Genomic DNA, 25775 nt, shown 5'->3' with positions numbered 1-25775 from the left:
GCATAGATAAATGTATTTATTGAACACAAATATATTAAAGGGAATCTGTCACCAGGTGTTTGTGATGTAATCTGAGGACACCAGGGGGCTGGGACACTGAATTCAGTGATCTGTCACTTATTAGGCTGTGTGCTGTTGTTTCAATAGTATCATATCTGTGTCCAACCATGCCCCCAGCACTGATTAGAAGCTCACATATACATTGTACATATATACAGGCGCTTCTCACAAAATTAGAATATCATCAAAAAGTTAATATATTTCAGATCTTCAATACAAAAAGTGAAACTCATATATTCTATAGAGTCATTGCAAACAGAGTGATCTATTTCATGTGTCTATTTCTGTTAATGTTGATGATTATGGCTTACAGGCAATGAAAACCCAAAAGTCATTATCTCAGTAATCTATATATATAATTGTCTAAGGGTTTTTCCGTCTGTCTGTCTGTCTGTCTGTCTGTCTGTCTGTCCTGGAAATCCCGCGTCTCTGATTGGTCGAGGCAGCCAGGCCTCGACCAATCAGCGACGGGCACAGTATCGACGTAGATGTCATAATGGTTGCCATGGCGACAATGATGTCATAAAGGTTGCCTCGACCAATCAGCGACGGGCACAGTCTGCCACAAATTCTGGAATCATCATTGTCCATATGCTACAGGGACATGCATATTCTAGAATACCCGATGCGTTAGAATCGGGCCACAATCTAGTCTATATATATAATTGTCTAAGGGTTTTTCTGTCTGTCTGTCCTGGAAATCCCGCGTCTCTGATTGGTCGAGGCCGCCAGGGCCTCGACCAATCAGCGACGGGCACAGTATCGACGTAGATGTCATAATGGAAATCCCTCGTCTCTGATTGGTCGAGGCCGCCAGGCCTCGACCAATCAGCGACGGGCACAGCATGGCGACGATGATGTCATAAAGGTTGCCTCGACCAATCAGCGACGGGCACAGTCTGCCGCTAATTCGCCTCGACCAATCAGCGACGGGCACAGTATCGACGTAGATGTCATAATGGAAATCCCTCGTCTCTGATTGGTCGAGGCCGCCAGGCCTCAACCAATCAGCGACGGGCACAGCATGGCGACGATGATGTCATAAAGGTTGCCTCGACCAATCAGCGACGGGCACAGTCTGCCGCTAATTCGCCTCGACCAATCAGCGACGGGCACAGTATCGACGTAGATGTCATAATGGTTGCCATGGCGACGATGATGTCATAAAGGTTGCCTTGACCAATCAGCGACGGGCACAGTCTGCCGCAAATTCTGGAATCATCATTGTCCATATACTACGGGGACATGCATATTCTAGAATACCCGATGCATTAGAATCGGGCCACAGTCTAGTTTAGAATAATTAACAAAAAACACCTGCAAAGGCTTCCTAAGCATTTAAAAAGGTCCCTTAGTCTGTTTCAGTAGGCTCCACAATCATGGGGAAGACTGCTGACTTGACAGATGTCCAGGAGGCAGTTATTGACACACAGTTGCACATTCACACTTGTTTGGTGTATCCTATTAACATTTCCATGTGAATATCTACTCAGATTATAGTGATGTATATATTTATTTATTTTGTGGAATATCTTTATAATCTTCTCTTATAGTATTATCTTTTCTTTTTCAGGTGCATACCCCATGGTGGCAAGCTTGGCAACTGTTCTTTTATTCCTATCTGGAACATTGCTATTTACCTTTTAGGTTGGTCACTTGCCTCCGAGCAGGAGTGTATTGTTATACTGTACTGTTTGATGTTAGATGTAACTAGACTACTTATGTATGAAACATTCAATGTCATCTTGCAATTATTAATAAAACAAAACGCTATAATTCTATATCTGTGTATAAAACCTATAACCTGATTACAAATAAAAACAAAATAAATGATAGAAAAAGTTCTGCCTTCGATCAGTTTTTTTTTTCGCAGTTGACACGCCAAGGGTCTTATAATGTTTGTGGCAACATTATGATTGCAAAGGTTTTGTTAAAATTATGTTTAATTAATCTTTGTCTTTGTGTCTGGTTTTTTGTCTAGTTTTGTGCCTTTTTTTTTTCCTGACTCCCTAGGCCTCTTTGACACTAGCGTCGTGTGACGTACGTCGCAATCCGTCGTTTTGGGAAAAAAATGGATCCTGCAAATGTGTCCGCAGGATGCGTTTTTTTCCCATAGACTTGTATTGCCGACGGATCGCGACGTATGGCCATACGTCACGTCCGTCGTGCACTGGATGCGTCGAGTTTTGGCGGACCGTCGGCACGAAAAATATTCAAGTGAACGTTTTTTCGTAGGTCGCATCCGCCATTTTCTACCTCGCATGTGCCGCTGAAACTCCGCCGCCTCCTCCCCGGACTTTAAACTGGGCAGCAGATACCCACGTCTTGCATAAATTTCACTACGTGCAGCGGTACGTCGCGCCGACGCATAGCGACGGACCCGTACCGACACTAGTGTGAAAGTAGCCTAATTCTACCTGCATTCACCAATGCAAGTCCATGGATCTGTGAAAAAAATTGGGCCGCACAGAAATGTCCTGTGTGTGATCTCCACTTTTCAAAGATTGTTTGATAGGGAAAATATGAGAAATCTACATCTTCTTTTATCCTTTTTCAAAAATTCTTGATAAAATAATGGTGATAAAAACTAACACACTGAGCGAACTCTGATGAAACTTTGATAAAAAAAAATACTCTTCTTTTTGCATATGAGAAAAATCTCTGACATCTGATTGAGGCCTTTCTCTACATGCTTCTGGCTCTAACTTCATCCATTGTTCTAATAGGCATCCATAACTTCACAGCCAAAATAACGATCATATTCTGATAGAAGTTGTGTAACATTAACCCTCTCTTCTAATAGAGTGTGACACAATGTGAGGGGGTCATATTAATCATTATCCATATGATCAGCAAAGCTAAAGATCCTGTAAGGGGAACAACCTGCATCACTAAAATGTGTAGCTCAAAACTGGATCCCATATTCCAGATGTGGCCTTTCACGTGATTTATAGAAGGGTAATATCACATTCTGATTGCAGGATTTTATATCTCTTTTTAAACACCCCAAGATCTTATTTCACGTTGACAGTTTATTGTTCACAACATGAAGAACGTTGTAAAGATCAAATCACAGAAAACGATTGCAGAATTGTGTTTATACACTGCAGGTGCATATTACACTGTGTGGAGGACTGCCATTTAAATTTTTGCTTTAATCAGTAGGAAAGCTAGAATTGGCCCTGAATTGAGCCCTCCGCATCTGTGGTGCCATGTGGTGCCATCCTGCTCAGCATCCTAAAAACAAGGTTCAGCGTCAGAGAGTTCCCCTCTTCACTGACTGGTGCTCTGGATCATCACCTGAGCCCTTCATGAGTAGTATGGGATCTGTTATTCTACCGGTTGCTATGGGATCCCCATTTATCCCAAGAACAGGGCTCTGTATATGAGATTGGGGCTTTGTAGAACCTGTCACACCTGCAGGTGATGCACGTGGTTCTTCGACCCGCTATGCCACAGGGCTGTTGTTACCTAGGAAGGAGCATAGCTAAGTGGCTACCTGGTGTTCACTGGAGCTCTTTATGGTGGAGTCAGGCTTGGGTTGCAAGTACCCGCCAGGTACCACTCCTAGGCAGTTCCTTGTACTACAGCTGTGGACCCCTAGGGTCAGGTACGCTGACACGAACTTGGATCTGAGTCACTTGGCAGGACAGGATATGGATTCAGTTCAGACTGTGCAGGTTCTGGATCCTTGGGCAGAACGGATACTGACAAGGAGTCACAGATAGGGCTGAATTCAGATCCTGGAACAGACTCTGACAGTACAGTGTTGTGAATTCTGCTCTTGGGCTCCCTCCGGTGGTTGTAAGTGGTAGCGCTGCTGTCTCTGAATCGCAGATCAGGTGTGTTCACTTTTTGCAATTTTGACTGGGCTATTTAGTCTTGCTTCACCCTTTAGTCAGTGCCAGTTGTCCATTGTTTCCTGGAGGATTCACTTCCCTGCCTGGTCTCTCTTTCTTGCTGATCATTTCAACCAAGATAAGTGCTGGCTTGTTTTCTACAGTCCACATGCTGTGGGCCTGATCGTTCTAGTTACCTTCCATGTTTTGTCTTGTCCAGCTTGGTCTGTATAAGGATTGGTTTAACCAAGCTGGTATCTCTGGAGATGCAGATATACCCTCCATGCCTTTAGTTAGTTGTGGAGTTTTGTATTTTCTGTGGTGGATATTTTCTAGTGTTTTAATACTGACCGCATAGTACTCTGTCCTATTCTTTCTATTTAGCTAGAATTGGCCTCCTTTGCTAAATCCTGATTTCAGTCTGCGTCTGATATTTCCCTCTCTTCTCACAGTCAATATTTGTGGGGGGCTGTCTATCCTTTGTGGGGGATTTTCTCTGAGGCAAGATAGTTTTCCCCTTTCTATCTCTAGGGGTAATTAGTCCTCCGGCTGTGTCGAGATGTCTAGGGAGTGACAGGTACATTCCACGGCTACTTCTAGTTGCGGTGTTAAGTTCAGGATCTGCGGTCAGTACAGATACCACCTTCTCCAGAGTACATCTCATGCTGCTCCTAGGCCACCAGTTCATAACAGTACAACTGGCCAACAATGAGTTATCCGCATCTCAGAAGAAAGGAAGGAAAGTGCTGAGCCATTTTTTTTTCTGTAGTCTGTTGTGTTGTTTTTGTTTTTTTTTTCCTTCCCTCTTTACCTCTGGGTGGCTCAGGAGTTCGGCGCTGATATGGATGTTCAGGGATTGGCTTCTCGTGTGGATCAACTTGCTGCTAGAGTACAGGGTATTTCCGATTATATCGTTCAGACTCCGGTTTTAGAGCCTAGAATTCCAACTCCTGATTTGTTTTTTGGGGATAGGTCCAAATTTCTGAGCTTTAAAAATAACTGTAAACTGTTTTTTGCTTTGAAACCACGTTCCTCTGGTGATCCCATCCAGCAGGTTAAAATTGTTATATCTCTGCTGCGTGGTGACCCCCAGGATTGGGCATTTGCCCTGGAACCTGGGAATCCGGCGTTGCTTAATGTAGACAACTTTTTTCAGGTGCTTGGGTTATTGTATGACGAACCTAATTCAGTGGATCATGCTGAGAAGACCTTGTTGGCCCTGTCTCAGGGTCAAGAAGCGGCAGAATCATATTGCCAGAAGTTTAGAAAATGGTCTGTACTGACTAAATGGAATGAGGATGCCTTGGCGGCAATCTTCAGAAAGGGTCTTTCTGAATCCGTTAAAGATGTTATGGTGGGGTTCCCCACGTCTGCTGGTCTGAGTGATTCTATGTCTCTGGCCATTCAGATTGATCGGCGCTTGCGCGAGCGCAGAGTTGTGCACACTATGGCATTGTCTTCCGAGCGGAGTCCTGAGCCTATGCAGTGTGATAGGATTGTGTCTAGAGCTGAACGACAAGGATTCAGACGTCAGAATAGGTTGTGTTTTTACTGCGGCGATTCTGCTCATGTTATTTCTGATTGCCCTAAGCGTACTAAGAGAATCGCTAGTTCTGTTACCATCAGTACTGTACAACCTAAATTTCTGTTATCTGGGACCCTGATCTGCTCATTATCGTCATTTTCTGTCATGGCATTTGTGGATTCAGGCGCCGCTCTAAATTTAATGAACTTAGAATTTACCAGGCGTTGTGGTTTCCCCTTGCAGCCTTTGCAGAGTCCTATTCCTTTGAGGAGTATTGAGGGGCTTTTATTCCTGAGTTTTTGTCAGATTTCCAGGATGTATTCAATGAGCCCAAGTCCAGTTCCCTTCCACCGCATAGGGATTGTGATTGTGCTATTGACTTGATTCCAGGCTGTAAGTTCCCTAAGGGCCGACTTTTCAACCTGTCTGTGCCAGAACATACCGCCATGCGGAGCTATTTTAAGGAGTCCTTGGAGAAGGGGCATATTCGGCCATCTTCTTCACCATTGGGAGCAGGTTTTTTTTTTGTTGCCAAAAAAGATGGCTCCTTGAGACCCTGTATTGATTATCACCCCTTGAATAAGATCACGGTCAAATTCCAATACCCTTTGCCTTTGCTTTCTGATCTGTTTGCTAGGATTAAGGGGGCTAGTTGGTTTACTAAGACTGACCTTCGAGGGGCATATAAACTTGTTCGTATTAAGCAGGGTGACGAATGGAAAACTGCGTTTAATACGCCCGAAGGCCATTTTGAATACCTTGTGATGCCATTCGGACTCTCTAATGCTCCATCTGTGTTTCAGTCCTTCGTGCATGATATATTTCGGAATTATCTTGATAAATTCATGATTGTTTATTTGGATGATATTTTGATTTTTTCAGATGATTGGGAGTCTCATGTGAAACAAGTCAGGATGGTATTTCAGATCCTTCGTGATAATGCCTTGTTTGTTTGGGGTCTAAGTGCCTCTTTGGAGTACAGAAGATTTCTTGTTTGGGCTTCATTTTTTCTCCCTCATCTATAGAAATGGATCCGGTTAAGGTTCAGGCCATTCATGATTGGATTGAGCCCACATCCGTGAAGAGCCTTCAGAAATTTTTGGGTTTTGCTAATTTTTATCGCCGTTTCATTGCTAACTTCTCTAGTGTGGTTAAACCCCTGACCGATTTGACAAAGAAAGGCGCTGATGTGACGAATTGGTCCTCAGCGGCTGTTTCTGCCTTTCAGGAGCTTAAACGCCGATTTACTTCTGCCCCTGTGTTGCGTCAGCCAGATGTTTCTCTTCCTTTTCAGGTTGAGGTGGACGCTTCTGAGATAGGGGCAGGGGCCGTTTTGTCTCAGAGGAATTCTGATGGTTCCTTGATGAAACCGTGTGCCTTCTTTTCACGAAAGTTTTCGCCTGCGGAACGCAATTATGATGTCGGCAATCGTGAGTTGTTGGCTATGAAGTGGGCATTTGAGGAGTGGCGACATTGGCTTGAGGGGGACAAGCACCGTATTGTGGTCTTGACCGATCATAAGAATCTGATTTATCTTGAGTCTGCCAAACGGCTGAATCCTAGACAGGCCCGATGGTCCCTGTTTTTCTCCCGTTTTGATTTTGTGGTATCGTATCTTCTGGGTTCTAAGAATGTTAAGGCTGATGCCCTCTCTAGGAGTTTTTTGCCTGATTCTCCTGGGGTTCTTGAGCCGGTCGGTATTCTGAAAGAAGGGGTGATTCTTTCTGCCATCTCCCCTGATTTACGACGGGTTCTTCAGGAATTTCAGGCTGATAAACCTGACCGCTGTCCAGTGGGGAAATTGTTTGTTCCTGACAGATGGACTAGTAAAGTGATTTCGGAGGTTCATTGTTCTGTTTTAGCTGGTCATCCTGGGATTTTTGGTACCAGAGATTTGGTTGGTAGGTCCTTTTGGTGGCCTTCTTTATCACGGGATGTGCATTCTTTTGTGCAGTCCTGTGGGACATGTGCGCGGGCCAAGCCTTGCTGTTCCCGCACTAGTGGGTTGCTTTTGCCTTTGCCGGTCCCTGAGAGGCCTTGGACGCATATTTCTATGGATTTTATTTCGGATCTTCCGGTTTCCCAGAGGATGTCAGTTATCTGGGTGGTTTGTGACCGGTTTTCTAAGATGGTTCATTTGGTGCCTTTGCCTAAATTGCCTTCCTCTTCTGATTTGGTTCCGTTGTTTTTTCAGCATGTGGTTCGTTTGCATGGCATTCCGGAGAATATTGTGTCCAATAGAGGTTCCCAGTTTGTTTCTAGGTTTTGGCGGGCCTTTTGTGCTAGGCTGGGCATTGATTTGTCTTTTTCTTCCGCATTTCATCCTCAGACAAATGGCCAAACCAAGCGAACTAATCAGACTTTGGAAACTTATTTGAGATGCTTTGTGTCTGCTGATCAGAATGATTGGGTGGCTTTCTTGCCATTGGCCGAGTTTGCCCTTAATAATCGGGCTAGTTCTGCTACATTGGTTTCACCCTTCTTTTGTAACTCTGGTTTTCATCCTCGTTTTTCTTCGGGGCAGGTTGAGCCTTCTGATTGTCCTGGGGTGGACTCTGTGGTTGACAGGTTGCAGCAAATTTGGGCTCATGTTGTTGACAATTTGGTGTTGTCTCAGGAGGGGGCTCAGCGTTTTGCTAACCGTCGTCGGTGTGTTGGTTCCCGGCTTCGGGTTGGGGATTTGGTCTGGTTGTCTTCCCGTCATGTCCCTATGAAGGTTTCTTCCCCTAAGTTTAAGCCTCGGTTTATTGGCCCTTATAGGATTTCTGAGATTATCAATCCAGTGTCTTTTCGTTTGGCCCTTCCAGCCTCTTTTTCCATCCATAATGTTTTTCATAGATCTTTGTTGCGGAAATATGTGGTGCCCGTTGTTCCCTCTGTTGATCCTCCTGCCCCGGTGTTGATTGATGGGGAGTTGGAGTATGTGTTGGAGAAGATTTTGGATTCTCGTTTTTTGAGGCGGAAGCTTCAGTATCTTGTCAAATGGAAGGGTTATGGCCAGGAGGATAATTCTTGGGTTGTTGCCTCCGATGTTCATGCTGATGATTTTGTTCGTGCCTTTCATTTGGCTCGTCCGGATCGGCCTGGGGGCTCTGGTTAGGGTTCGGTGACCCCTCCTCAAGGGGGGGGTACTGTTGTGAATTCTGCTCTTGGGCTCCCTCCGGTGGTTGTAAGTGGTAGCGCTGCTGTCTCTGAATCGCAGATCAGGTGTGTTCACTTTTTGCAATTTTGACTGGGTTATTTAGTCTTGCTTCACCCTTTAGTCAGTGCCAGTTGTCCATTGTTTCCTGGAGGATTCACTTCCCTGCCTGGTCTCTCTTTCTTGCTGATCATTTCAACCAAGATAAGTGCTGGCTTGTTTTCTGCAGTCCACATGCTGTGGGCCTGATCGTTCTAGTTACCTTCCATGTTTTGTCTTGTCCAGCTTGGTCTGTATAAGGATTGGTTTAACAAAGCTGGTATCTCTGGAGATGCAGATATACCCTCCATGCCTTTAGTTAGTTGTGGAGTTTTGTATTTTCTGTGGTGGATATTTTCTAGTGTTTTAATACTGACCGCATAGTACTCTGTCCTATTCTTTCTATTTAGCTAGAATTGGCCTCCTTTGCTAAATCCTGATTTCAGTCTGCGTCTGTTATTTCCCACTCTTCTCACAGTCAATATTTGTGGGGGGCTGTCTATCCTTTGTGGGGGATTTTCTCTGAGGCAAGATAGTTTTCCCCTTTCTATCTCTAGGGGTAATTAGTCCTCCGGCTGTGTCGAGATGTCTAGGGAGTGACAGGTACATTCCACGGCTACTTCTAGTTGCGGTGTTAAATTCAGGGTCTGCGGTCAGTACAGATACCACCTTCTCCAGAGTACATCTCATGCTGCTCCTAGGCCACCAGTTCATAACAGTACAGACTCTCGAACACTAACCAGAGATAACACAGGTGCAGGTTCGAGTACTGACAGAATGGTTTTAAATTCAGATATCGCAGGTGCTGATCGGGGTTTGGGAACTGCTTGTGCAGCTTCACAGAGGTCAGGGCTTGGCAGTAAAAGGACCAGGGGTTCGGTTTCAGGCTCTTGCCATACAAGGACCAGAAGTTCCGGTTCAGGATCTGGACGTGCAAAGACCAGGGGAGGCAGGTTCAGGCACTGGTTGCACACGGACAAAGGAAACAGGTTCAGGCACTGGCCACAAAATGACCAGGGAAGCATGTTTGGGCACTGGCCAGACAAGGACCAATGGAGAAGGTTCAAACTTTGTCACACAAGGATTAGTGGACCTAACAAATTACTAGTTCCACACTAACAAATCAATGTTGATTATGCACCTCCCTATTGAGGAGAGTGCATTTTATACGAGATGCCTCCCAGCTATTGGCGGGGGGCCATCCTGCAGGTGTGCACACTGCCCCTTTAACAGCAGGGGAGTGCGCTCGTGCACTTGGTGGGATCCACCGAAAGTACACAGAGGCATGAGGCAGAGAGCAAGCCGGCGACCACGCTTAATGGCCAAGGGAAGTGAGTATGTTGGTGTCTCTGCATGGAAGGGGAAGGGGAACCATGAAATGGCACCGGCATTAGCATTATAGAACCCCATCTTGAATGGTGCACAGGTGAACTTGCTCTTCTTCCACTCCATTCATTGTCAATGGAAATTCCGAAAATAGGAATGGAGATCAAGTGTGTACACCTCAATTCAAGACAGAACACAGGAGTCACATATTAGAGACCTCTAAGGGTCCTATCATTCGGATTCCCATCTATTAGCAAGTTATCTCATATCCCATGAACAGGGGAATCATTTCTCTTATGGAGAAAATCTCACTAATTGGATTTATAAGTCTTCAGTTGAATTCAGCTGCAATGCCAGATAAAGCTTTTCAAGATGTCGTCTACTATTAACAAAGACATTCTTTTTTTTCAAAAATAGCACCACTCTTGACAATTGGCTGTACCTGGTATTGCAGCCTAACGTCATTACTTGAATAAGGATGAGAAGTAATATCAGGTAAAGTCCACCGATATTAGTACTGTTGTTCCTGGGGAGAAAAAAAGCCGAGCCTTTTTATTCTATTCCTAAACAATCTCTAAACGTGAAAAACACGAAATATCACATTTTATGTTTTCTATACTGAGTTTTCTTAAAACAACAAGCAAAAGCTCTGTGATTGTTTGTCTTAAGATAAATACATAGTGGATTTATCCTATAATTACACAGATGTGGTTACAGGTCTGGGATATACATAAGGTCATATTACTGTCTAGTGATAGGAGGGATAGGCATATGGCTGTGAATGTCTCTCGTCTACTTATGGAAGAAAAGAATGTTGGTTACAACATGTACAGTAGAGAAAATAATATAGCACATTTTACAGATTAGATCACAATATAGTAAAGTATATCCCACATTAGATGGAAGAAAAGAAAAAGATGCAGAACATTTATGCACACATAGTTCAACTATAAGGGCTCAGGCAGATGTTGTGCAAATTCGATACGATCTCAGACCGAATAAAGAAATGACCAAACTGGAGCAAGTTAAGAGAAGAGCGACCAGAATGGTGACCTGCCAACAATGTCCCATATGGAACGGGTAGAGTATTTGGGAATGTTTAGCTTGCAAAAGAGAAGACTGAAAGGAGACTTAATAGCTGTCTACAAATATCTGAAGGGCTGTCACAGTGTAGAGGGATCAACCTTATTCTCATTTGCAGATGAAAACACGAGAAGCAATGGAATGAAACTGAAAGGGAGAAGATACAGATTAGATATTAGAAAAATCTTTTTGACAGTGAGGGTGATCAATGAGTGGAACAGGCTGCCACAAGAGGTGGTGAGTTCTCCTTCAATGGAAGTCTTCAAACAGAGGCTGGAAAGACATCTGTCTGAGATGGTTTAGTGAATCCTGCATTGAGTAGGGGGTTGGACATGATGACCCTGGAGGACCCTTCCAACTCTAACATTCGATGATTCTATGCATGGGACTGGCCATCGGCTCTCCAGACCAGAGCTTGACAACTGCATATATTTCTATGAAGCTGTCACACTCGGGTTGGTACAACTGCGGCCAGTGCGAATATTGCAGGCTGAGATCAGACCAAGATTCATAGACATCTACATGAGTCTTAAATCTGAACTAAGGCTATTGGCATGTACAAATGTCAGGGCTCCAACTATACTCTTCCTTTATTCACTCAGTGTCATACCTCTCAACAAAGCACAAGAATGTAATAGTTGCCAGTCACATGAAGTGGTGCTATTGTCCAGAAAAATTGACCCACTGTGTAGCAGGCACCACATCTCCTGCAATGAGCAAACTGCTCTGATCTTCAGCCACCTATACTCTAGCAAGTCCAATCCAGTCCACAATCAACTAATGCTCCAATGATGGACAGACTCATGTCTTCCTCTCAGCACAAACCAATCACAGGTTTACTTACACCACGAATGGGCATTCTGCACACTGCCTTCTTGGTGTCACATACCCTGTTTTTTTTACTCCCCTCTACCCTAATATCAACAGTGTACTGGAGAATTTTCACAATACACGTTCTCCTGTCAGGATCCCTCTATGTCTATGGCAGGGTCGTACTGGCCCACCAGAGAACCGGAGGATTCTCCGGTGAGCCCAGGCACTGGCAACTGCTGGCATACTGGCCAGCAGCTGCCTAGGGCCCCCACTGCTCCAAGGGCCCCCAGCCAGTGGCTATGGGACCCCCTGAGTCAAGGGGCCCACCCTGTGCCAGCGGAGCAGCAGCATTGCAGCAGCAGGTGACAGGTAGCCACACCTGTCCCCGCTGCTAAAGGGAAATTAATATTCACGCTTCCCCACACCCCCATGGGCGTGGAGAGGAGTGAATGAATACCATTTCTCTTTAATAGTGGGCGGTGTTAGCCGCAGGGTGAGGCTAACGCTGCCCGCATGTAAAGTCCCACCACCACCGCACCACATAAACGCACGCAGGCAGGCAGACAGACAGACTCAGACACACAATACTCACCTCTCCGCAAGCTCCCCACAGCACATTCCAGCGTCCTGCTTCCTGCCCGACGCTTCCTGTCTGAGACAGCCCAGCTGGATTATGTCATCACAACCCCCATCATTACCCATTCCACCACCTCAATCATTGCCTCCTCCCACCACCATCACTGTCCTTCCCCACCACCCCATAATTGCCAATCTCCAATACACACACACACAGCACCACACCACTCTCTCTCTCACTCACTCTCTCACGCACACACACAGCACGGCACCACATACACACAGCACCACACCACTCTCTCACACTCACACACAAAGCACCACACCACAAACGCGCACGCAGGCAGGCAGACAGGCAGATACACAATACTCACCTCTACCCAAGTTCACAACAGCACATCCCGGCAGCCTCATCCTCGCTGGCAGCTTTCTGTCTGAAACAGCGCACTGGATGATGCGGTGCTTTGTGTGTGAGTGTGAGAGAGTGGTGTGGTGATGTGTGTATGTGGTGCGGTGCTGTGTGTGTGTGTGTGTGAAAGAGTGAGTGAGAGAGAGAGTGGTGTGGTGCTGTGTGTGTGTGTGTATTGAAGATTGGCAATTATGGGGTGGTGGGGAAGAACAATGATGGTGGTGGGGGGAGGCAATGATTGAGGTGGTGGAATGGGCAATGATGGGGGTTGTGGGGGAGAAAGCAATGATGGAGGTGTTGGATAGGGCAATGATAGGGGTGATGGGGAGAATGATCGGGGTGGTGAGGGAGAAGGCAATGATGGAGGTGGTGATGAGGACAATCATGGAGGTGGAGAGGGGATGCATTATACCCTATGAGGGGGGCTGCATTATACTTTATAAGGGGGCTACATTATATTCTGTGGGGGGACTGCAATATTATCTTAGGGGACTACATTATATTCTGGGGGCTACATCATACTACATGAGGGGGCTACAGTATACCAGTATACTCTATGGGGGCTGCATTATATTCCGTGGTGGGGCTACATTATTCTCTCAGGGGACTACATTATATTCTGGAGGGGGCTAAATCATACTATGTGAGGGGGCAGCATTATGCCCTATGAGGGGGCTACCGTATACTCTATGGGGGGCTGCATTATACTATATGAGGGGGCTGCATTATACCCTATGAGGGTGCTACATTATACTCTATGGTGGGGACTGCATTATACCTTGAGGGAGGTTGCATTATATTTTGTGGGGTGCTGCATTATATTTTATGAGGAAGGCTGCATTATATTCTATGAGAGGGGGCTGCATTATATTCTATGAGAGGGGGCTGCATTATATTCTATGAGAGTGGGCTACATTATATTCTATGAGAGGGGGCTGCATTATATTCTATGAGAGGGGGCTACATTATATTCTATGAGGGGGCTACATTATTGTATGAGGTGGACTACATTATATTCTATGAGAGTGGGCTGCATTATATTCTATGAGAGGGGGCTACATTATATTCTATGAAAGGGGGCTGCATTATATTCTATGAGAGGGGGCTGAATTATATTTTATGAGGGAGGCTACTTTATATTCTATGAGAGGGGGCTGCATTATATTGTATGAGAGTGGGCTACATTATATTCTATGAGAGGGGGCTGCATTATATTCTATGAGAGTGGGCTACATTATATTCTATGAGAGAGGGCTGCATTATATTCTATGAGAGGGGGCTACATTATATTCTATGAGGGGGCTACATTATTGTATGAGGTGGACTACATTATATTCTATGAGAGTGGGCTGCATTATATTCTATGAGAGTGGGCTGCATTATATTCTATAAGAGGGGGCTACTTTATATTCTATGAGAGGGGGCTGCATTATATTCTATGAGAGTGGACTGCATTATATTCTATGAGAGTGGACTGCATTATATTCTGTGAGAGGGGGCTGCATTATATTCTATGAGAGTGGACTGCATTATATTCTATGAGAGTGGACTGCATTATATTCTATGAGGGGGCTGCATTATATTCTATGAGAGGGTGCTACATTATATTTTATGAGGGGAGCTGCATTATATTCTGAGAAAGTGGACTGCATTATATTCTATGAGAGGGGGCTGCATTATATTCTATGAAGGGGCTAGATTATTTTATGAGGGGGGCTGCATTATATTCTATGAGGGAGGCGACATTATATTCTATGAGGGGGCTACCCCAAACCCTGCTACATAAATAAGGCGTCTACTACCTTTTATTATAACCTGATATTATCATGTTTTACCACATAATCGGTCGTCTTGTATTTATTTCTATGTAGCTACATAGTGGGCCCAAGAATGATTTTCTCTGATGGGCCCAAGGTGCTCCAGTCCGACACTGCTTAGACACCACCTTATGTTACTGACGGGTGAGAAACAAGCTACAGAAACAGGACATAGAGGCACCACGAAGTTCAACTGCATGCCAGTCCAGCAAAAAGGGACAATCACATAATACAAAGTACATTATTAAATAAAAAGTATAAAATGCACTTAATTTACATAATATATACAAGGCAAGAACAGTAATCACAGAACCTTAAAAATGTAACAACTCACCTCCAGGGAAAACTAGTTACTATGTCCGCCCCAATAAATGATAGAACAACAGTCTATATACTGTATGCACAATAATTTTTATTATTATACGACATGTTTTTGGCTAAAAGTACTTAATAAAAAACTGAAGACCCAACACGTAAACCAACCACCAGAAGGCATTAAAGTACAAATAGATAACAGTATACTATAATAAATCCTCAAATGTGAGCTTGCAAAATTTATTCTAAGGATATTTTATTTTACAACACAATTTAATATACTATGCTATAACCTAGATGAACGGGACAGACAATGTATACATTGTATCAGATGGGTCACACTATAATCATTTATTATATAGCAATATTGGTTATGTTCAGTGTGCTACCCAGAACTTGCCATTATGAATTGAAATGTTATATAATCACGCACTGCTCATAGTGCACTGATCGCTGCAACAAATCACAGACCACAGTAGTCCAGGGACTGGCGGATATCACAATTTTCGATCTCTACTCAGATCATGGAACAGCCTGTGATGGATACAAGTGAGGGCTAGTAGATGAGTATGACTGAGTTTGCTTTTTTACAACTTTAATTTTACACAGACAACTCCTTTAAAGACCCAGCCTAACTTAACCATCATGATCAAAAATGTTTTTTTCAGTTTTCTTTAATGATCACATTCCAGGAGCCATACTATCATTCAATATCAAATATATATGGCTTGATTTCCAGCTGCGATCCGGAGGATACCATTTCTTTTTCATTTGTGAGTATGGTGGACATTAAAGACACTTTATTTTGAACATTCCTGTGGTCACTGCCTGTCTGCAACACTGCACCAACCCCGCTGCACTACACTATCTATCTATCTATTTATCTATTGTAATGCTGCGGTAGCACCCGTACGCAGTGAAGAGGCAGTGACTCACAAAGTTCAAACACAAAAGTCTCTTTAATGTGTTACTTCACACATAAAGGTGCATAGCATTTTATAGTGCACGACATAAAAGTTCAATACACACAGTTGCATCTCGTCTGCCTGTTTCATAGCACTACACATCATACGGCTTTAGATTGCAGTCCCTAAACAAGCCGGGCTTCCCTTTGTCCAGTTTCCCTGGGCGACCGCACGCCAAATTAAAATCTCCAAACACAGCTTTACATGTTGCAGACACTACACACGCCAGTCCTCCTCTGACTAGTTCCCGTGGGTGTCCTGCATAGCTGTATCACAGTCTCTCTACTCACTTTACTCACGCAGCCGTACACAGCTCAGGATATCCTCCAGATAGCAGCTGGGCACCATATCCACCTGTTTGCAATTGTTACACGTGTCAGTCCTCTTTCGGGCACAGGACATCCACCTCCGGTTCATCTCCGGACACAGGACTGTCCACATCCGACTCTTTTGGGCACAGGACTTCCACCTCTGGTTCACCTCTGGGCACAGGACTTTCCACATCTGACTCTTCGGGCACAGAACATCCACCCCTGGGCACAGGACTGTCTACATCCGACTTTTTCGGGCACAGGACATCCACCTCCGGAAACCTCCGGGCACAGGACTGTCCACATCCGAGACCAGTTACCATGGATGACTTGCATCGCTGTGTACGCTCTGGGTGCCAGGCTATTCAGCTGCCATAGCTGCTGGCTCCTCTGGATTGTGCCTCAATGCACTCAGACAGCGCTCTGCAGGCCTCTGCTCAGCAGAACAGCACACACCAGACTGACCCTGACACCTGACACACTCATACCCCTTACTACAGGGTTTTTAACAAACAAACCCGGACCGGAAATGAAATGGACTGCACCACTAACATACTGCAGCCAGTTTCAACACACACATTTCATTATCTCCAGTCTGCCTTGCAGCCACCGCTACACCTGTGACTGCCATGCACATCTATGGCCTTCAAATGCCTCTGTGCACATCCTGGGGAGATTATTATATTTAACCTGCATTGCAGTCACTGCTATGCCCATGACTGCCATGCACACCTATGGACTTCATACGTCTCCATGCACAACCTGGGGAGAACACACAGCGACCCCTACCTGTGATACGAGTCACAGCCTCACACTATCTATCTATCTATCTATCTATCTATCTATCTATCTATCTATCATCTATTATCTATCTATTATCTATCTATCTATCGATCATCTATCTATTATCTATCTATCTATCTATCTATCTATCTATCATCTATTTGTCTGTCTGTGTCTGTCTATCTATCTGATTAATGCCCTAGCCAGGATCATACGCCATGCTAGTTTGCATGAGGAAGGTTATTTGATGTAAGCAAGAGGAGTAACAAGTATCTCTTGATTCTGAATGCATCCTATTGCCATAAAATGCCTAAAAACATGTTCTCCATTGTTTTTATAACACGGTGTGGGGCTTAGGATTCCCTATTTATAGGTGTGACCTCTGTTTAGACATCAGGGGTACCTTTAGTTTATTATCTGGTTAGAGGGACCCAATTGGATCTGTAGGGTTTATTCAGGGACCCTAGGGTCAGCCATCGCTGAGCAGGGGTGCCACAACGCTTCCCCTAGGGCGCCAACCCCCACAGCCAGGAAGGTATCAGCTTAGGAATCTTCTAGGGAATCTTCACCCTTACACCAGCTTTTTTTCACGGTGGTTTTTGTTTTGTTGTGTGTGGTTTGGCCACAGGTTGGTGGCATTTTAACATTTATAAATAAAGTTTAATTGTTTTATGGGCTACCGTTGCATCTGTTTTGGGGCAAATTTCTCATCAGTTATTGATTGATAGTTTTTGCATTCTTTGGAATTAGGACTGTTAAACTAAAACACCTGATTATGATTGTTGGATCATAGGCAATTAATGTGTATCCTTTCTCCTTTCTATGACTGATAAAGATGCCTAAGAGAACTCAAAGTTTTCTATTCAATATAGCTCATAGTTTAAGGTTGAACATATAAGTCCATTGAGTTCAACCTATAACATAACCGGTTGATCCAGAGGAAGGAAAATCCCCTATGAGGCAGATGCCAATCTCCCCAAGTGTACAAATTTCATCCTGACTCTTAGGGTACCGTCACACAGTGCCATTTTCATCACTACGACGGCACGATTCGTGACGTTCTAGCGATATCGTTACGATATCGCAGTGTCTGACACGCTACTGCGATCAGACATCACGCTGAGAATCGTACGTCGTAGCAGATCGTTTGGAACTTTCTTTCGTCGCTTGATCACCCGCTGACATCGCTGGATCGTTGTGTGTGACACCGATCCAGCGATGTGTTCGCTTGTAACCAGGGTAAACATCGGGTAACTAAGCGCAGGGCCGCGCTTAGTAACCCGATGTTTACCCTGGTTACCAGCGTAAACGTAAAAAAAACAAACAGTACATTCTCACATTCCGGTGTCTGTCCTCCGGCGTCTCAGCTTCTCTGCACTGTGAGCGCCTGCCGGCCGGAAAGCGAGCACAGCGGTGACGTCACCGCTCTGCTTTCCGGCTATGGTGCTTACACAGTGCAGAGAAGCAGAACGCCGGGGACAGACACCGGAATGTGAGTATGTACTGTTTGTTTTTTTTACGTTTACGCTGGTAACCAGGGTAAACATCGGGTTACTAAGCGCGGCCCTGCGCTTAGTAACCCGATGTTTACCCTGGTTACCCGGGGACTTCGGCATCGCTCCAGCGCCGTGATTGCAAAGTGTGACCGCAGTCTACGACGCTGGAGCGATAATCATACGACGCTGCGACGTCACGGATCGTGCCGTCGTAGCGATGAAAATGGCACTGTGTGACAGTACCCTTAAGTATGGAAATCAAACAAGTTAATTTACTCAACATCCTATTTCCAGAATCTTGTTCTCACAACCTATCTATTTATATAATTGCCTTGCAATGTTTTCATTTCCTGTTCTGTCCAGATGTCACCGTATCCCAGAATTCCAAGCAGAGGAAGTTCACCGACCGCCATATTGGGACACCCAAGTGATGGGTGTCTCAATATGGAAACTGCTGCTGGTACCAACCTATTGCGCGGTACCACCAGGGGAACACAGTCGCACCACACACACACACACACACTCTATACGCACCACACACACACACACACTCTATACGCCGTGCGCACCACTCTCACACACTCATGCAGCTTCTTGCGCAGTACCACCAGCGGAACACCATCACGAACACACTCCTGCTGGGATCAGCCGAATGATTCACTGACTGCTGCCAACTTTGTACAGGAGAAGTACATGCACAGTTTTAATGTTTTTTATCTGTCTGCACAAAGATGGCGGCGGTCTGATTTACTGTGCTTGTGCGAATTACACGCAGGTGCAGTGAATCATTCAGCTAATCCCGGCGGCAGATGAGCAACGTGTCTACAGGCAGAGGAAGCTGGTCACATTAAAGGGGTTTTCCCACGAACGAAAGTAAATTTTAAAAATTGACTGTGTCTAACCGTGTACGGAGCATACCGCATCTCCTGGGCAGGGAAGGAAGCAAAAGAAAATACTGACATTACAGCAGGGGATCACAGTGGATTCATTTTGTGAGGTAAAATATTTCACTGACTGTTTTTTAAAAAATATTTTACCTCACAAAATGTATCCTCTGCGATCTCCTGCTGTAATGTCAGTATTGTCTTTTGCTTCCTCCCCTGCCCAGGAGCTGTGGTATGTTCTGTAGAGTATCCAGAAGAATTCAGCAAGTTGATGATAGGAAAAACTGAATTCAGCAAAAAAGGATAGCACATGGGGTAGACAGGTCAAAGAAGAAAGCACAGACGGGAGAAGTCAGCACATGGGGAAAGAGAGAGTGGATAGGTGGGTGAGCACATGGGGGGAGAGATTGTCAATGATTCAAAGCCTGCCCCCATCGTGACACTACCGCCCTCCCGATGCGATAGCATCGGGCCTCCATCTAGTAATATCACATTTATCAAGAAAGGCATTCATGTCCTCTTTGAACTTGTTTAGTGAATCAACCGTTACAACATCATGTGGCAGAGAGTTCCTAATCTCACTGCTCTCATGGTAACGAATGGGAATCTGTGATAATTATTAAATCTTCTGTCTTTTCAACTCAGAGGATGACTCCTCGTCATCATTGTAGACCTAGGTGTAAAAAATATTAGAACGATCTCATTATCATCCATTCATATGTTTGTGCATTAAAAAAATGAATGGGCAATGTTCTCTGTACCCGTGCTAGTTCAGATATGTCTTTCTCTTACACTTATGCCTAGAATTGAGCACAGTACTGTAAGTGTGGCCGCACTAGTGACTTCACTTGAATAGAAGCAAAACTATTTTCTTGCACTGAAAATTCATGCCTTTTGCAGTGAATCCCATGATTTTATATGTCTTGGTAGCAGCTGTCTGGCACTAGACACTACAGTTGAGCGTGCTATTCACAAGTATACCATTTTTGTCAGTCACTGTTATCCAGTGTTTTACCTTTTAGTACATGATTGTACATCTTTGGCCCAAGTGTATGACCTTACATTTATCTACATTAAACTTCAATTGCCAATTCTCAGGTCACACTATCAGTATTTGGTCAGTATTTCACATCAGTATTTGTAATCCAAAACAAGGAAGGGGCTAAAAATTCAGAACTGGTGCACAAGTTTCTAGTAAATTTATCCTTTACTGATGTAAAATACTGACCAAATACTGATAGCATGACCATAGCCTAAAGGTACCGTCACACTCAGCAACTTTGCAAAGAGAACGACAACAATCCGTGACGTTTCAGCTTCCTGGATAGCGATCTCGTTGTGTTTGACACGCAGCAGCGATCTGGATCCCGCTGTGCCATCGCTGGTCGGAGCTAGAAGTCCAGAACTTTATTTCGTCACCAGGTCAGCGTGTATCGTCATGTTTGACATCAAAAGCAACAACACCAGAAACGAGCATAGGGGGCATCGCAGCGTCTCCTTCTAGCCAGTCGGTAAACTGCGGCTGTTTGACATGGAGCTAACAACCAGCGAGAACGAGAAGTGAGTCGCCGTTACGTCACTGGATCGCTCCTGCATCGTTCTGGTGTTGCTGTGTTTGACGTCTCTACAGCGACCTAAACAGTGACGCTCCAGCGATCTAGTTTAGGTCGGCTCGTTGTCTATATCGTCGCAGCGTCGCTGAGTGTGACGGTAACTTAAGCCTCCAGATTACCCTAATCCTTCCATATTACTAAATTATCCTGATTTGCTTTGACTATCTTGCAGAGTTTAATGTCTTCTACAAATATGGTAATTGTTCTATATATATCTTCAGTGAGGTCATTAATAAATAAATAAAAAGAAAAGGGCCCAACGCTGACCCCTGTGGTACATCAATGTTAACTGTGAACTAATCACAGTGTGTTCCATTAATAACCACCCTCTGTTTTCTGTCACTGATCTAGTTGTTAACCCAATCACACATATTTTCCTCTAGTCCAATTTTTCTCATTTTATGTGTCAACCTTTTATGTGGACTGTCTTGAATGCCTTTGAAAAGTCTAGATATACAACATACACAGCCTTGGCTTGGTATATTATGAAATCTTCCTCCTCAACGAAGCTGATCACAGATTTTGCAGAACCGATTCCTCATAAACCCATGTTCATGATGGGTTGCAAAAATGTTTTTAACTGAAAAATCCTAACATAGAAGAAAGGTTGAATATTCTAGTGTATAGTTTTCAGTCCCCATTTTTTACTCTTTTTTGATTACTAGCCCATCATTTCCACACACCATTCCTGCAGTGCAAAACCTGTTGTTATGTGTTCCCTTTCCTTTCCATACTTTTATTTTTAAAGACATTGTCCCAGTTTATAGGATGAAGATGATCTCTTAGCTTCTAAAGATTACGCTTCCTGAAGTCTAGTGTTTTTATAGCCCCCCTTTTATAGCAGGGGGCGCATCACCGCGACTGAAGGTAACTATAGGTCATTGACCTACATTTCCTTCATTCCCCGGGGTTTACAGGCACGAGTGTTATGGTTCTCAATGGCAAGAGAACATAGCCCAGCAAACATAGAACTAGCTCTTGGAAGGATGGGAACTAAACTGACCATGAACTAAACCTGCCGCACAACTAACAGTAGCCGGGTAGCGTTGCCTGCGTTTTATCCCTAGACGCCCAGCGCCGGCCGGAGGACTAACTAATCCTGGCAGAGGAAAATATAGTCCTGGCTCACCTCTAGAGAAATTTCCCCGAAAGGCAGACAGAGGCCCCCACATATATTGGCGGTGATTTTAGATGAAATGACAAACGTAGTATGAAAATAGGTTTAGCAAAATTGAGGTCCGCTTACTAGATAGCAGGAAGACAGAAAGGGCACTTTCATGGTCAGCTGAAAACCCTATCAAAACGCCATCCTGAAATTACTTTAAGACTCTAGTATTAACTCATAACATCAGAGTGGCAATTTCAGATCACAAGAGCTTTCCAGACACAGAAACGAAACTACAGCTGTGAACTGGAACAAAATGCAAAAACAAACGAGGACTAAAGTCCAACTTATCTGGGAGTTGTCTAGCAGCAGGAACATGCACAGAAAGGCTTCTGAATACAATGTTGACCGGCATGGAAGTGACAGAGGAGCAAGGTTAAATAGCGACTCCCACATCCTGATGGGAACAGGTGAACAGAGGGGATGATGCACACAAGTTCAATTCCACCAGTGGCCACCGGGGGAGCCCAAAATCCAATTTCACAACAGTACCCCCCCCTCAAGGAGGGGGCACCGAACCCTCACCAGAACCACCAGGGCGATCAGGATGAGCCCTATGAAAGGCACGGACCAGATCGGAGGCATGAACATCAGAGGCAGTCACCCAAGAATTATCCTCCTGACCGTATCCCTTCCATTTGACCAGATACTGGAGTTTCCGTCTGGAAACACGGGAGTCCAAGATTTTTTCCACAACGTACTCCAACTCGCCCTCAACCAACACCGGAGCAGGAGGCTCAACGGAAGGCACAACCGGTACCTCATACCTGCGCAATAATGACCGATGAAAAACATTATGAATAGAAAAAGATGCAGGGAGGTCCAAACGGAAGGACACAGGGTTAAGAATCTCCAATATCTTGTACGGGCCGATGAACCGAGGCTTAAACTTAGGAGAAGAAACCCTCATAGGGACAAAACGAGAAGACAACCACACCAAGTCCCCAACACAAAGCCGAGGACCAACCCGACGCCGGCGGTTGGCAAAAAGCTGAGTCTTCTCCTGGGACAACTTCAAATTGTCCACCACCTGCCCCCAAATCTGATGCAACCTCTCCACCACAGCATCCACTCCAGGACAATCCGAAGATTCCACCTGACCAGAAGAAAATCGAGGATGAAACCCCGAATTACAGAAAAAAGGAGACACCAAGGTGGCAGAGCTGGCCCGATTATTGAGGGCAAACTCCGCTAAAGGCAAAAAAGCAACCCAATCATCCTGATCTGCAGACACAAAACACCTCAAACATGTCTCCAAGGTCTGATTCGTCCGCTCGGTCTGGCCATTAGTCTGAGGATGGAAAGCAGACGAGAAAGACAAATCTATGCCCATCCTAGCACAGAATGCTCGCCAAAATCTAGACACGAATTGGGCTCCTCTGTCAGAAACGATATTCTCCGGAATACCATGCAAACGGACCACATTTTGAAAAAACAGAGGAACCAACTCGGAAGAAGAAGGCAACTTAGGCAGGGGAACCAAATGGACCATCTTAGAGAAACGGTCACACACCACCCAGATGACAGACATCTTCTGAGAAACAGGAAGATCCGAAATAAAATCCATCGAGATGTGCGTCCAGGGCCTCTTCGGGATAGGCAAGGGCAACAACAATCCACTAGCCCGAGAACAACAAGGCTTGGCCCGAGCACAAACGTCACAAGACTGCACGAAGCCTCGCACATCTCGAGACAGGGAAGGCCACCAGAAGGACCTTGCCACCAAATCCCTGGTACCAAAGATTCCAGGATGACCTGCCAACGCAGAAGAATGAACCTCAGAAATGACTTTACTGGTCCAATCATCAGGAACAAACAGTCTACCAGGTGGGCAACGATCAGGTCTATCCGCCTGAAACTCCTGCAAGGCCCGTCGCAGGTCTGGAGAAACGGCAGACAATATCACTCCATCCTTAAGGATACCTGTAGGTTCAGAATTACCAGGGGAGTCAGGCTCAAAACTCCTAGAAAGGGCATCCGCCTTAACATTCTTAGAACCCGGCAGGTAGGACACCACAAAATTAAACCGAGAGAAAAACAACGACCAGCGCGCCTGTCTAGGATTCAGGCGTCTGGCGGACTCAAGATAAATTAGATTTTTGTGGTCAGTCAATACCACCACCTGATGTCTAGCCCCCTCAAGCCAATGACGCCACTCCTCAAAAGCCCACTTCATGGCCAAAAGCTCCCGATTCCCAACATCATAATTCCGCTCGGCGGGCGAAAATTTACGCGAGAAAAAAGCACAAGGTCTCATCACGGAGCAATCGGAACTTCTCTGCGACAAAACCGCCCCAGCTCCGATTTCAGAAGCGTCGACCTCAACCTGAAAAGGAAGAGCAACATCAGGCTGACGCAACACAGGGGCGGAAGAAAAGCGGCGCTTAAGCTCCCGAAAGGCCTCCACAGCAACAGGGGACCAATCAGCAACATCAGCACCCTTCTTAGTCAAATCAGTCAATGGTTTAACAACATCAGAAAAACCAGCAATAAATCGACGATAAAAGTTAGCAAAGCCCAAAAATTTCTGAAGACTCTTAAGAGAAGAGGGCTGCGTCCAATCACAAATAGCCTGAACCTTGACAGGATCCATCTCGATGGAAGAGGGGGAAAAAATATATCCCAAAAAGGAAATCTTTTGAACCCCAAAAACGCACTTAGAACCCTTCACACACAAGGAATTAGACCGCAAAACCTGAAAAACCCTCCTGACCTGCTGGACATGAGAGTCCCAGTCATCCGAAAAAATCAAAATATCATCCAGATACACAATCATAAATTTATCCAAATAATCACGGAAAATGTCATGCATAAAGGACTGAAAGACTGAAGGGGCATTTGAAAGACCAAAAGGCATCACCAAATACTCAAAGTGGCCCTCGGGCGTATTAAATGCGGTTTTCCACTCATCCCCCTGCTTAATTCGCACCAAATTATACGCCCCACGGAGATCTATCTTAGAGAACCACTTGGCCCCCTTTATGCGAGCAAACAAATCAGTCATCAGTGGCAACGGATATTGATATTTAACCGTGATTTTATTCAAAAGCCGATAATCAATACACGGCCTCAAAGAGCCATCTTTCTTAGCCACAAAGAAAAAACCGGCTCCTAAGGGAGATGACGAAGGACGAATATGTCCCTTTTCCAAGGACTCCTTTATATATTCTCGCATAGCAGCATGTTCAGGCACAGACAGATTAAATAAACGACCCTTAGGGTATTTACTACCCGGAATCAAATCTATGGCACAATCGCACTCCCGGTGCGGAGGTAATGAACCAAGCTTAGGTTCTTCAAAAACGTCACGATATTCCGTCAAGAATTCAGGAATCTCAGAGGGAATAGATGATGAAATGGAAACCACAAGTACATCCCCATGCGTCCCCTTACATCCCCAGCCTAACACAGACATAGCTTTCCAGTCAAGGACTGGGTTATGAGATTGCAGCCATGGCAATCCAAGCACCAACACATCATGTAGGTTATACAGCACAAGAAAGCGAATAATCTCCTGGTGATCCGGATTAATCCGCATAGTTACTTGTGTCCAGTATTGTGGTTTATTGCTAGCCAATGGGGTGGAGTCAATCCCCTTCAGGGGTATAGGAGTTTCA

At 44.9% G+C, this 25775-nt stretch overlaps 1 protein-coding gene across 1 annotated transcript in view; it reads left to right on the top strand.

Moving 5' to 3' along the window:
- LOC143785925 (uromodulin-like) overlaps nt 1–1912 on the top strand; it is a 52188-nt gene extending 50276 nt beyond the window's left edge. The window contains exon 18 of the mRNA XM_077275069.1: nt 1634–1912. Within this exon, the coding sequence (XP_077131184.1) occupies nt 1634–1707 (74 nt within the window). The 3' untranslated portion in view covers nt 1708–1912. The remainder of the gene's footprint in view (nt 1–1633) is intronic.
- Nucleotides 1913–25775: the final 23863 nt, after the last annotated feature.

Source organism: Ranitomeya variabilis, chromosome 7, assembly GCF_051348905.1.
Source record: "Ranitomeya variabilis isolate aRanVar5 chromosome 7, aRanVar5.hap1, whole genome shotgun sequence".
Classification (NCBI taxonomy): Eukaryota; Metazoa; Chordata; class Amphibia; order Anura; family Dendrobatidae; genus Ranitomeya; species Ranitomeya variabilis.
This window is presented reverse-complemented; position numbering and strand designations above follow the sequence as displayed.